The 14,596-nt window shown below is 45.3% G+C and overlaps 2 protein-coding genes across 5 annotated transcripts in view; both read left to right on the forward strand.

Moving 5' to 3' along the window:
* Positions 1–474: 474 nt before the first annotated feature.
* Positions 475–5,025, forward strand: LOC117421899 (C-C chemokine receptor type 3-like). The gene is made up of 2 exons (XM_058986576.1): positions 475–1,116; positions 1,848–5,025. The coding sequence occupies exon 2, from the start codon at positions 2,111–2,113 to the stop codon at positions 3,341–3,343; it is 1,233 nt and encodes a 410-aa protein (XP_058842559.1). The 5' UTR covers positions 475–1,116; positions 1,848–2,110; the 3' UTR covers positions 3,344–5,025.
* A 754-nt stretch (positions 5,026–5,779) lies between these two features.
* The window catches only part of LOC117963896 (mitogen-activated protein kinase-binding protein 1-like), a 32,246-nt gene continuing 23,429 nt past the window's right edge, over positions 5,780–14,596 (forward strand). Inside the window, exons 1-3 of one of the 4 annotated variants that reach the window (XM_058986530.1) lie at positions 5,782–6,380; positions 6,551–8,046; positions 13,312–13,403. In XM_058986530.1, the coding sequence (XP_058842513.1) occupies positions 7,933–8,046; positions 13,312–13,403 (206 nt within the window). In that variant the 5' untranslated portion in view covers positions 5,782–6,380; positions 6,551–7,932. Of the gene's footprint in view, positions 8,047–13,311; positions 13,404–14,596 lie in introns of all 4 variants that reach the window. The other 3 variants (XM_058986533.1, XM_058986531.1, XM_058986532.1) reach the window with 3 other exon arrangements.

Below are 14,596 nucleotides of genomic sequence, written 5' to 3' on the forward strand. Positions count from 1 at the left end.
GACGTTTCAGATAGATTATTTTTTGTTTGTTTAATCAGTACATCTGGTAATTCCCTGCAAGTGTACAAACATACTGTCTTCCTCTTGAAGGAAGAAATGTAAATACCTCCATTCTTTGTTTGTTTTTTGTAATAAATGAGGCTACTCTTTTGAAAGACGTGGCAGTTTTGCCCTTCATGTCTGTTTTTCTGAGCAGAGATGAAGACACTATTTTTTTAAAGATATCTATTGCTTCCACGCTGTGGTCTCCTTTCTGTAGATGATAACAGGAGACTTTGTGGCCTTCAAATAAAATAAATGACAAAGCCGTTCTTGACGTGTGTGTGTGGTGGGGTGTGATCTGGGTGGAGGGATGGGATGTGGGTGTAATGTGGGTGGAGGGATGGGATGTGGGTGTGATGTGGGTGGAGGGATGGGATGTGGGTGGAGGGATGGGATGTGGGTGTGATGTGGGTGGAGGGATGGGATGTGGGTGTGATGTGGGTGTAGGGATGGGATGTGGGTGTGATGTTGGGGGGGTTGTAATGTTCTGTCAAGTTGTTCAGGAATTCATCTTTGTTTTGAATCGCATTTTAGGTTGAAATAATTACAAGTGTGCAAGAATTAGCCATTGGCACCAAAACTGGGAAAGAGCAAACTCCCCAAAATAAGTCACCACTGAGATTTGTATTACTTGATTGTCATCCGTAACTAGAAAGCACTTCACGGTTCTAAGTTCAGAAATCCTAAAAGAAACGGCTTAAACAATTGGAGGTTTTTCACAGTGTCTTCCTCGTCTTGTTTATTAACAGTGTGCTCATGTGGAATTGAGCTGTTGTAATTATAGAAGTGGTGTCCATCTTCACTGCTGACATTTCCACCTGCCCGCATGGGGAGATGCACCCTCTCTGGAGTGCTGACAGCTGGCCAGTGACCTGTCAATGAGTCCCGCTGATATTTCAGTTGATTGCCTTGAAATGATGCTCAGGATGGAGCTCTGTCTCTTGCGGCTTGACTGTGCGTCACAAGGACACGGTGCAGGGTGTTTGGGATATAAGGGGACTCGGGTGCTGGAGTCAGTGCTTCTGGGGACCCAAGAACACAGAGAACCGCTCTGCACCCGACTGCATACTCAAGGTACTGTGTTTGTGTGTGTGTGTGTGTCCATATATATATATATAATGGATGAAGACTGTATTTGCATCCTGAGCCATTCGAACAAAAAGGCATATTGACGTCAAAAAGTGATAATTCCTGCAGAGGAAAATGTACTTTTAATGATCAGCAAAATGAGAATACGTTATAAAAAAAATGACAATAACTTTTATTCTATTCATTTCAGTTGCACGTTATTACAATGCCTTAACAGCAAGTATCAAAGAATAAACATTTTACTGAATTTTTGAAGTTTAATGATTCCTACAGTTCTGTAATGTGTCAGTTGTACTGAATTGTATTCTTTTGATTTTTAAAGTTTGGTATATGGTACATTTAATTACAGTATTTCATCACCTTAACAGTAGGTGGTAAAGTTTTACTGAATTGCGTTAATTTAATGATTTGTAAAGCTTTGTAATTCTGTGTGTTTAATGTGATAGAATAGGTTACTAGCTATAGATCATCACTATGTACTTGTGTAGGAAGTACTGTACTTGTGTGTGAACTTTATACATTATTAAAGGCACAGTAATTGTTGTTAATACCTGTTCCATTATCCATACAAATCGATTATGCAAACTAGTATCTGTTAATTGACTAGGTGTGTGTGTGTGTGAGAGAGAGAGAGAGAGAGCGCAATATAATGTGAATGTTTACTGGTAATTCCAGTTTAATATAATGCTGTTCTATCCAACCTCCCTCCCTCCCAGGTCCTCTGCTCCACACCTTCACCCTCCCTGTCTCCTCTCAGATCTCCGTCTCTGACGCCAGGCTGCAGTCCTCTCCTTAGACCACGCGTGTCCAAAACTGGCCCTTCCACTCCTGGCCTTTGTTTCAGCCCTGTTCTAAATTGTTTAAGTGAACCAATTACCCTCCATCCAGACCCCGAGGTAGTTAATGATCTCATTGTACCTGTTGAACCTGGAGTGGAATTGCAGTCTACGCCCGTGATTAGACACCCCTGCCTCAGACGATGCATCTCTCCAATTCCTCCTCCTCCTCCTCCTCCCCGGGCGCTGATCTGTGGCACAACTGCAGCTCCCTGCAGGACCTCACCCTGCCCCAGATGATGGGCAACAACTGCCCCTCCATCGACAGCTTTGCCACCTTGCTCTTCCCCGCCCTGTACTTCCTCTTCTTCCCTCTGGGGGTGCTGACCAATCTCCTGAACGTGTGGGTGTGTGTGCGGCGCAGCGCCCAGCCCTGGAGCATCTCCACCATCGGGGTGCTGAGCCTGGCCCTCTCTGACCTGGCCTTCCTGCTGTGCATGCCCCTCTGGGGGGTCTACCTGCTGGAGGGTTACCACTGGACCATGGGCCGCCCGCTGTGCCTGGTCATGAACGTCCTGTATTACACAGGCCTCACCTCCAGCACCATGTTCATCTGCGCCATCAGCTCCGATCGCTTCCTGGCCATCGTGTTCCCGCTGCGCAGTCGGCAGGTCCGCACCCCGAGGAACGCAGCGCTGGTGTCCCTGATGCTCTGGAGCCTCACTGGCGTCCTCGTCTACCTGAGCTTCCCCAACTTCCTCTACTGGGAGCGTCCGGACGGGGGGCAGTACTGCGGGGTGCTCCTGCTGGCCCAGGTCTCTCCCTCCCAGGCCCCCTACAACCTGCTCTCCTACTACTCCGTGCAAGTGGCCATCCCGCTGGCCATCGTCCTGCCCTGCTACGTGACCATCGTGGAGAGGATGCTGCGGTCCCGCAGGCGCTGGAGGGCAGCCGGCCAGGGCGGGCCAGCCAGGGCCCGGGACAAGACGGTGCGGCTCATCACCTTGATCATCACCAACTTCCTGGTGTGCTGGGTGCCGGGGCAGCTGCTCCAGGTGGTGGCCTGCGTCCTCTTCCTGACGCTGGAGACCTGTGAGAACGAATGCTCGCTGAACAGGGTCGCCATGCTGCTGCTGGAGGTCTCCCAGGTGCTCTCCGTGCTCAACTCGTGCCTCGAACCGCTCATCTTCCAGCTGCAGCAGGGGCTGTGGCAGAAGCTCTGGGCCCAGGGAGGCAGGGCTGTGGCCAGGCTGCGGAGCTGGAGGAGCGGCAGGGGGCAGAGCGGAGGACCACCGCCCCCTCCTGTGGAGCTCATCAGTGTGATCCACTCCTCCAAACACTGTCACCGCTGGCCTGGATCAGCTCCACCCGCGTCTGTGCTATATCGGGGTGACCAGATTTCTAAAGCTCAGGACCGGGACACAGACTCAAAATAGTTTTAAAGCTGTACCATGTTTTTGCTGCTTGCTTGTATCTAGTGCTTTTTTTTCAATATTGCTGTTTATTTTCACATTAAACTTACAAAGCATGCGCAGCCTCTGCCTGCCACCCAACCACTGCACCGTCCCTCTCACATTCAGGGCAGTGTTTGATGGGATATTTGATGGGAGGGGGGCCCCCAATACTATAGCATGGAAGCGTGACGTGGCAGCTGTAGGTGTTGTTTTTCACCAATCCTGTAATCATGCGAAGTATGCAGGGGAGCAGTGTGTTATAAGCAGAATTAGGGTGGATTTGATTGAAGTCAAATCTTAAAAGGAATTTTGATTAGGTTAACCCCGTAACCAATCCTTTAAGTGCAGCACAGAACCCAGGACCACAGGACACAGCTGGAAGTGGAGACAGATTTAGGACAGAGGGTGTTAAGGGTATGGAATGAGTTATCTAGACATGTTGTCAATGCTGAAACAAGGTTCTGAGATCATCCGGTTACTATAGGAACCGGACGAGCACTGATGGGCTGAATGGCCTCCTCGGGTTTGTTAGTTAAGTTGTTATGTAAAGGAGCAGAGCTGCCCAGCCTGTCTTTCCAGGGACTGTGCCTCACTCCGGGGAGAGAGATAGAGAGGCAGAGCGGTGCAGGGATATCGGACTGAGCCCTGGAGAATACAACGCTGACATTTCTTAATAGGCTCTATGCTTTGATTACACAGGGATAATTAAAAGGCAGGAAACTAATTAACGCATTAAGCCAAGCTGACGTGTCTCCGGCTGGCAGGTGAAATGTGGCGGATGAATTGGAAATAATAGCGTGTGAAGAGGCAGCGGGACGAGGAGAGCTGCGCTCAGTAAGGGAGGGGGGCCGAGTCTGGCAGCCCAGGGTATTCTTCAAAGGCAGCAGAATGAGAACATGTTAATTGTCATGTCTGATTCGTGCACGATGAGGTCCGTCACAATGGGCATGTTTTCCTTTGATTTTCTGTGGCGGCCTGGCTCACCGGGGAGGTGTTTAATCAATATTAGCAAGGTTTCGGTTTTCAGGGGCTTACCCGGTTATTTAGAACAACGCCATTCCTCACCCCAAAGCGCTGTCGAGAAATTCCACTTCTGAAAAAGAATTAGAATTAGTTCCAAGCTCATTTACAAACAAATACCTGTAAAAAGGATACGTCCTAGTGGCCGGTGAATTCATGTTACTGTACTAACACAGGACCCGCACTTGCCTCTCGATTGCAGAGCCTGCTCGCTAGTTGAATGGTTTGTGGTTCACGCCCAGCCTTTCCATTCAATGCAATAGACTGGGGTGCCAGTTCATTTCGTTCAAATGTTTATTTGTTTATGTGTTTATGTATCTACGTGTGTATCTAATCAGTGCTGCTCAAACAGTTGATTTCACACAGCAGGGTAGCTCACCAGCATGTCAGTGCGCAGCATGCATGTCCAACACCTCTTGCTAGAAGATAGACAGGAAAGCTATGATTCGTCAGCACAAGATGAGAATTGAAGTTTAAAAACACTTCACGGTAATAAAATAATGATGTATGTGTTAATATATGAACTTAAACCTTTGGAAACACGATGCTGTGTGTTTGCTCATTCTAATGAAAAATTGTACGGATGCAATGTATTACATCAGTTAATAAAAAGCCTATCTTGCAATGCGCGCTCTGTGTGTGTGTGTGTGTGTGTGTGTGTGTGCTGTGTCGAGTGCAGTTCCGCTCTTGTCCACACAGGGTCGCCCTGTTCCACAGAATGGCGGTGGGAAACAGTCTTAATTTGTTAGCTGTACATTTACATCAAACCCTTGTCTGCAACGCCAGCATTGGGATTGCCTCCCAGTCATAACGTTTTATTAACGGCGCTGTACACGCACGAACTAGTTTAATGAAAAGGTACGATTTCCCCTGATTCTTCAGATTCGAACATGTTTTACAAGCATGCTTTGAACTTAATTAACAGACCGCAACCGTGTTGTGCTCATAGCATTGCACACAGTATTCATCTATTTTGTTAAAGTCTGAGAGATACACACAACTGATAAAGTGACGTTATCTGTAGACTGCTATACAATGTTGTTTAGTATTCTGTGCTATAAATGCTGCACGGACGCTCTGCTATGCTGCAGTTTTGCTGCAGTATAGTTTATTGCAGTGAAACCGATATGGTTTAGTAAAAACAACACATTATTTCATTTTTTTTTACTGCAATATTCCAGTCTAGTGCAGCACATTTCGACATACTGAAATCCACTGCATTAACTGTAGTACATACTTCTGAATAACTTATTTGTGGTATTTACAACACAGACGCAGTAAACCGCAGTGTTTTACACTGTAGGCGGGGTATTGTCTGTAGAATACTGCAGTAAATGTCAGAAATGTTTTTTTTATTTTTTATTATTTTTTTTTGCAGAGTCGTTCAGTTCTGACAATATAATTATACCTTGCAGAACTTGGCACATAAACGTGTGCACGTGCCTGATGTTTGAGCCGCTAGAGCCGCCATAGACGGGCTGGCAAAGGGGGAGCCGGTTTGCAGTGTTTATATGGGCGGTGGACGGGGACGACACGGCCGGTGACAATCCGGGCTCGACCCGCACACAGGCACCGGCAGCCGGACACGCAGTGACAGCGGGGCCGGGGAGGAGAAAGCGGAACGAGGAGGAGTAAGCGGCGGCTGCATCGATCGTGGAGATACAGTAACGCATTTTTACATAGAAGAAAAAAAAAAACTAAGGCCATTTAAACTGCTGTTTAAACTCCTAGCACTTTGGTCAAAGGCTAAGCACACGACACTGCGCTACTGCTGACACGGGGCTGACACGAAGTGCAACAAAACAACAATATAATATGTGCTTTCAGTTCTTAGACAGATTGTAATACCTTTTTTTTCGTTTATAAACATGCTGTGCCATGAAAAGCATGCGTTCACGGTTGGTTCATACATACGATACGGTTACGGGAGCGGACAGTAAACTTGCTGTACAGTAATAATGTTGCCATGGATACGCGTATGATGACGGTGGCCTAGCTGGTATTTATTATTATTATTATTATTATTATTATTATTATTATTATTATTACCGTTCAAAGCTTTACATATCTCAGTAGATAATAATAATTATTATAATTATTATTATTATTATTATTATTATTATTATTATTATTATTATTATTATTATCATTTTTTTAATTTTTATTCAGGAAGAAGTAATATGGTAGCCCTGGGGGTAATCCCATTCTCACGACAGCACTGTATCGCGCGCTCAGTGTACGACAGCAATATTGCAAGGCGCGCTAGTGATAATAACATCGGCGTCCAGTCTTCATCAGCTGAGCAAACAAACAAGCTGCGGACAGCTGGAGGAGGAAGCTCGCGAGCAAGGGCTCCTAACATGAAAGCAACACAGACATGTAGGCAAAGGGGACAGATTTGAATAGAGCTGCATTAAAGGAAGCATATATGTGACGTGAGCGTGTTTGTATTATCGGCAAACGACAAAGAAGGAACAACCAAGTAGAGTGCGCGATCGGATCAGACAGGATTGGAGATCCTGCAGCGTGCCTCACAGACGCGGAGCAGCAGCGACTGAGACAGGCAGGATGCGGTGTATTCTGCATGGTGAGCGCGTTTTATCCGAGTGACACCACTGCACGGACAAAAATACATTGTTTTATTATTTTTGTGGCACCTGATCAGGTATAAATCAATGGCCCTCCTTATGTAAAAAAAAAAAACGCGACCGCTTCTGTTTTGACACTGACGGGAGCAACACATTGACAGAGCGACAGACGGAGAGAGTGAGAGAGAGACGGACAGATCACAAGCCCAGTGTTTGACAGCGTGGCTGGGAATCCTTCGTGGCTGAGGTATTGATTTCACACTGACAATCAGGGGGACACACAAACGAATTGATAACACCCAGAGGTCGGAGAGAGCACAGCGCGGCTGCTACCGGTTCAGGTCAATCAATGCAGAAGTGCTGACGAAGGTGCAAGCGCAGCCGAACGCACGAAGGATTTTACAAAAACAGTGCCTTGCCATGGCGAGATTTTTCCCAATTCTGAATCGCCGTTAAATATTTTTTGCACAAAGCCTATGCAATGACAGACAGTCAAGACATGATGTAGGGGGAGAAGAAAACGACACCGGCGCGCATTTTCTGCAGACATTTTTTGTTTTATTCTCACCGGAATCATTACATTGTTGTTTCATTGTTATTTGTTTGCAAACGCAGAAGGTACGGTGCCTGGCTGTGGGTTTTTATTATAATTATTATTCTCTCTCTCACTCTCTTCTTCACCCTCAAAGACACCGAGCGAACAGATTCATGTGGCAGGCATAGCTGTATGCATGCATGCGTGGCTGCAGAAACGCTGCAGACTGAGGAGATCAATGAGAGCGTCATTATTTTGAACATTCAAAACATTTCCAACATTCCGAACGCCCCCGTCACTGACACATACATGGGGAATACAGAGATCACATATTATTATTATTCTTATTATTATTTTTTAAATCATTTTATTTGAATTGACTTTTTTTGTTTAGTCGCCGGATTCGCCTGCAGGTTATTTTTTTCAAAATGACGGTGGAGGGCTCAACTATAAAGAGCCGGATTAAAAACCTGCTCCGGTCTCCTTCCATCAAACTCAGGAGGAACAAAGCCGGGAGCAACAAGGAGAGCCTCGGCAATAAAGTACGTATCGATTATCGATTTAACAGTGATTGGTTGATTTTGTCTTGTTGAAGAGATGAGGGTGCTGTAGACTGACCGACGGTTGACTGTGTTTCAGGTGTGTTTCACGTGTAAATACCCACGCCGTCAGATGCATTTCGACCGCTATCTATCTATCTATCTATCTATCTATCTATCTATCTATCTATCTATCTATCTATCTATCTATCTATCTGCCTGACCTGCATTCACGTCCTTATATCAATCGATCCCATATTGGTTTATTCTCTCTCTCTCTCTCTCTCTCTCTCTCTCTCTCTCTCTCTCTCTCTCTCTCTCTCTCTCTCTCTCTCTCTCTCTCTCTCTCTCTCAGCATTATCAGCATTATTAACCCCGGCGTGTCTGATTCCTGTCCGTTCTGTGTTCAGAGAGAGAGACCGTGTTTAAATTTCTATAGCGCATGCTCCCGATTAGCACCCATTTTTAGTCTTTTAACTCAGTTTTTTACTGCCTTCAATTTAAATTTTAACATCACAGTTTTTATTTTTGGAAAGGGTTATAGGAAGAAAACAAAACGAATTGTTCAAATTGTGAATTTTCCATGTGCTGAGCATGTTTAAGATACTGGTGAAATGCAGACTGAAAGTAGATTATGAGTTTTATAAAGTGATGAAAGGTCTTGGAAAATTTGAGGATTTGTGGTGTGTAAATGAGGTGCTGTGTGAATTAGACCGAGTAAACTTACAAATTAACTTTTAACATAACGGAAGGGAAAGAGGATGTGTGTTTCTTTTCTGTATGGTGGGGTGAATAATATTTGTGGTTGGTTTTTGTCATGAAAAAAGTATTAATGTATTAATTAATTGAAAATAAAGGAAATTGAAAAGTCAAAAAGTGTCTCTCTCTCTCTCTCTCTCTCTCTCTCTCTCTCTCTCTCTCTCTCTCTCTCTCTCTCTCTCTCTCTCTCTCTCTCTCTCCTGTGTGCTATACAGTGTTACTCTCTGGGGTTCATTTAGTGCAGTGCTGTGTGTATTCTATATGCGTGTGATGATAGTTACTGACAGATCATACCGTGTACAGTAAGTCCCGATGCTCGGATGATGAGCTTCATTATGTACCGTCCTGTAGCAGTCCACAATCGGGGCGTTTTGCAAGAGATCCTGCCTGGGGATTGATTAATGATGGCTGATCCCGTATTGCAGATGGTTAATCAGGGTTTAATGATCTTAGCTGGACAGACAAGCCTTTCAGCCTGGATCAGGGGAATGCCTTCCTTTAGCAGACCCATATACCCATATACTGCTTAAGAACTGTACCGATATAGACAGCAAGACAACTGTACCACTATACACAGCTAACTGTACCACTATACACAGCTAACTGTACCACTATACACAGCTAGACAACTGTACCACTATACACAGCTAACTGTACCACTATACACAGCTAACTGTACCACTATACACAGCAACACAACTGTACCACTATACACAGCTAACTGTACCACTATACACAGCTAGACAACTGTACCACTATACACAGCAAGACAACTGTACCACTATACACAGCTAACTGTACCACTATACACAGCTAGACAACTGTACCACTATACACAGCTAACTGTACCACTATACACAGCTAACTGTACCACTATACACAGCAAGACAACTGTACCACTATACACAGCTAACTGTACCACTATACACAGCTAACTGTACCACTATACACAGCTAACTGTACCACTATACACAGCAACACAACTGTACCACTATACACAGCAACACAACTGTACCACTATACACAGCTAACTGTACCACTATACACAGCTAGACAACTGTACCACTATACACAGCTAACTGTACCACTATACACAGCTAGACAACTGTACCACTATACACAGCAACACAACTGTACCACTATACACAGCTAGACAACTGTACCACTATACACAGCTAACTGTACCACTATACACAGCTAGACAACTGTACCACTATACACAGCTAACTGTACCACTATACACAGCAACACAACTGTACCACTATACACAGCTAACTGTACCACTATACACAGCTAACTGTACCACTATACACAGCTAGACAACTGTACCACTATACACAGCTAACTGTACCACTATACACAGCTAACTGTACCACTATACACAGCAACACAACTGTTCCACTATACACAGCTAACTGTACCACTATACACAGCTAGACAACTGTACCACTATACACAGCAACACAACTGTACCACTATACACAGCAACACAACTGTGCCACTATACACAGCTAACTGTACCACTATACACAGCTAGACAACTGTACCACTATACACAGCTAACTGTACCACTATACACAGCTAACTGTACCACTATACACAGCTAGACAACTGTACCACTATACACAGCAACACAACTGTACCACTATACACAGCTAACTGTACCACTATACACAGCTAGACAACTGTACCACTATACACAGCTAACTGTACCACTATACACAGCTAACTGTACCACTATACACAGCTAGACAACTGTACCACTATACACAGCTAACTGTACCACTATACACAGCAACACAACTGTACCACTATACACAGCAACACAACTGTACCACTATACACAGCTAACTGTACCACTATACACAGCTAGACAACTGTACCACTATACACAGCTAACTGTACCACTATACACAGCTAACTGTACCACTATACACAGCTAACTGTACCACTATACACAGCTAGACAACTGTACCACTATACACAGCAACACAACTGTACCACTATACACAGCTAACTGTACCACTATACACAGCTAGACAACTGTACCACTATACACAGCTAACTGTACCACTATACACAGCTAACTGTACCACTATACACAGCTAACTGTACCACTATACACAGCTAGACAACTGTACCACTATACACAGCAACACAACTGTACCACTATACACAGCAACACAACTGTGCCACTATACACAGCTAACTGTACCACTATACACAGCTAGACAACTGTACCACTATACACAGCTAACTGTACCACTATACACAGCTAACTGTACCACTATACACAGCTAGACAACTGTACCACTATACACAGCAACACAACTGTACCACTATACACAGCTAACTGTACCACTATACACAGCTAGACAACTGTACCACTATACACAGCTAACTGTACCACTATACACAGCTAACTGTACCACTATACACAGCTAACTGTACCACTATACACAGCTAGACAACTGTACCACTATACACAGCTAACTGTACCACTATACACAGCAACACAACTGTACCACTATACACAGCAACACAACTGTACCACTATACACAGCTAACTGTACCACTATACACAGCTAGACAACTGTACCACTATACACAGCAACACAACTGTACCACTATACACAGCTAACTGTACCACTATACACAGCAACACAACTGTACCACTATACACAGCTAACTGTACCACTATACACAGCTAGACAACTGTACCACTATACACAGCAACACAACTGTACCACTATACACAGCAACACAACTGTACCACTATACACAGCAAGACAACTGTACCACTATACACAGCAACACAACTGTACCACTATACACAGCAACACAACTGTACCACTATACACAGCAAGACAACTGTACCACTATACACAGCTAGACAACTGTACCACTATACACAGCTAACTGTACCACTATACACAGCAACACAACTGTACCACTATACACAGCTAGACAACTGTACCACTATACACAGCTAACTGTACCACTATACACAGCTAACTGTACCACTATACACAGCAACACAACTGTACCACTATACACAGCTAACTGTACCACTATACACAGCTAGACAACTGTACCACTATACACAGCTAACTGTACCACTATACACAGCTAACTGTACCACTATACACAGCTAGACAACTGTACCACTATACACAGCTAACTGTACCACTATACACAGCAACACAACTGTACCACTATACACAGCTAGACAACTGTACCACTATACACAGCTAACTGTACCACTATACACAGCAACACAACTGTACCACTATACACAGCTAGACAACTGTACCACTATACACAGCTAACTGTACCACTATACACAGCTAGACAACTGTACATCAGAGAGCGTCTCCTGTGTGCTGGGAGTTCATTCCCACATTGTAATTGCAGCATACTACAGTATGCATTTCCCATACTTTACCCTGGTTTGGAATGTTTTTTAATATGCTTTACCATGCCTCTCTGTGCTTTCCAATGCTTAGCAATGCCTCACCATGCTTTCACTGTGCTTTATTACGCCCTGATATGCTTTTACTACGGTAAGGGCTTATAAGGGTCCCGTTCACAGTCTGGGCTGCTCTGTGCAGGGGAGGGAGGGGCAGCCCTATGTAAATACCCAGCTTGCTATTGATTCTTGCTAAGTGCTGCTTGGAGTTGTGGAGGACAGTCTTGAGATGCTGTTGTGAGCCTGGCTGTGTGTACACACTGTGTGTCTGAGTGCTGTGTGTTTGTGTGCAAACAAGGCATTCTGCATCAACAAGGGCAGGGAGGCTGTGTGAAAACAACAGCAGGGTGGCAGTGAAGGTGAAAGTGCACTTTCTATAGATTAATAAACTCTGAATGAGCCATGCTGCAGTCAGCACCAGCACAGAGCCAGCGTGTAGCGCAGCACTGGCATTGCATACCATCTGCAAGCAAGGTGGCATTTCTGTTATTAACACTGTGTGTGTGTGTGTCTGTGCATGTGTGTGTGTGTGTGGGTGGGTGGGTGTCTCTGTGACTCTGTCTGTGTCTGATGATGAAGCCTCACCTGTGTGTGTGTGTGTGTGTGTGTGTGTGTGGGGGGGGGGGTCTCTGTGACTCTGTGTCTGATGATGAAGCCTCACCTGTGTGTGTGTGTGTGTGTGTGTGTGTGGGTGTCTCTGTGACTCTGTGTCTGATGATGAAGCCTCACCACTCTGAGAAGAACTGGAACTAGAAGTGCTTCTGCTTTTCAAATTCCTCAAATCTGTCAACACTCTGAAAACAAGTCTAATGCAAATGAGTGTGAAAGAATAAATAACTGTGAGAACCAAGCCCAAAATATCAGAATCCAGTTACTGGATCAAATTCTAATGCTTGGATATCAATACTTCAGGAAGCAGTGTCTCATGAGGCTAGTTCTAAAGGGATGGTTTCAGTGCCATGTGCAAGTACAGTAATGGGTACTGATTACGCTGCACCAAGATCATAACCAGTCCTGTGCCTCTGTGTCGCCCCCTACAGGTGACCCTGGAGAAGGTGCTCGGCATCACTGCCTCAGGGAGCAGCGGACTGGCTTGTGACCCTCGAACTGGACTGGTGGCGTATCCTGCAGGGTGAGCCGGGGACTGGGAGGGGAGCACTGCGGTTAGAGCTGAGGGACTGGGAGGGAGGGAGGCAGTGTGGTCTAGTCTGTGTAGGCCAAGTGAGCTGTCTTTAAAATGTTTTCTGAGAGGATAAACAGCCCCTGAATGCAGTTCACACAGGAGGGAGTGCATGGCTTTCATGAGTCATGAAACCCGCAGTTCATTTTTAATTTATCTGCAGTGAGGCTCAGGGGCAGGGTAAAGCAGCTCTGGGGATGAAGCTCAGTTTAGTATCGTAAATCTACACTATTTGAGAGTCAATGCAAAGTCCTCATAAACACAGTAAACAGTGGAGTGAGCCGTGATGGGTAGGTATCTCTGCATGCAAATCTCATGAGTCAGACCAGCCGGGGGGCGGGGGGCAGTGGAGCAGCAGTTCTGGAGAAAGGAAGAGTCTGCCTTTAGGAAATTTACAGTGAAAAAAACAGAAAGCTTTTGTGTGTGTGTCGATGTGTTTATCTGTGTGTGTCTGAGTCTGCTTGTGTGTGTGTTTGTGTGTCAGACTGTGTGTGTGTGTGTGTGTGTGATATCTGGGTCTCATTTCCAATAAGAGAGAGGTCTCTGCTGGTTCACAGATTTCCTCTGCTGTGATAATGAAGCACAGACAGGGATGTGTCATTAGAACACAGTTCTAATTTAAAACCGCCCGTGGCAGTCTTAGCAAGCTCGTATCTGAGCATAGCGCTGATCCCCGGCGCTGCAAAACCTGCTTCCGGATTATACAAGAACAGGAGGAGGGAGGCAGGGAGGGAGGGAGGCCAAATCTCTTTTAATTTGGCATGAGCCCGGCAGGAGCACAGATTGCATGGCCGTCACGCTGCTGAAAGTGCGCAGTGCCTCTCAGAGTGACCAGCCCGTCAGAAGTGAGAGCTAGAGAAACAGGCTAGCACGGTATATTAATATCTGCACTGCTGGCACGCTATGCACAAACAAATAACGACTCAGATTCTGTTTGCTTTAGTGGCGTGTTTAAGCCTATCCTCTAAATAAATAATAGATGTTTTCATTAGAACTGGTTATTCACAGAAATCCCTGACTCCTGGATCCTGGAGTGTCATGTTTTCTGTCCGGGTTGTCTGGTTCGGAGATCCCCATGACTGTCAGCTATCTCTCAGTCTGGTAGCCTGAGATTGCAGACACTGTGCTGTGTGCATTGACTGGGT

This window comes from Acipenser ruthenus, chromosome 15 (assembly GCF_902713425.1).
Source record: "Acipenser ruthenus chromosome 15, fAciRut3.2 maternal haplotype, whole genome shotgun sequence".
Lineage (NCBI taxonomy): Eukaryota > Metazoa > Chordata > Actinopteri > Acipenseriformes > Acipenseridae > Acipenser > Acipenser ruthenus.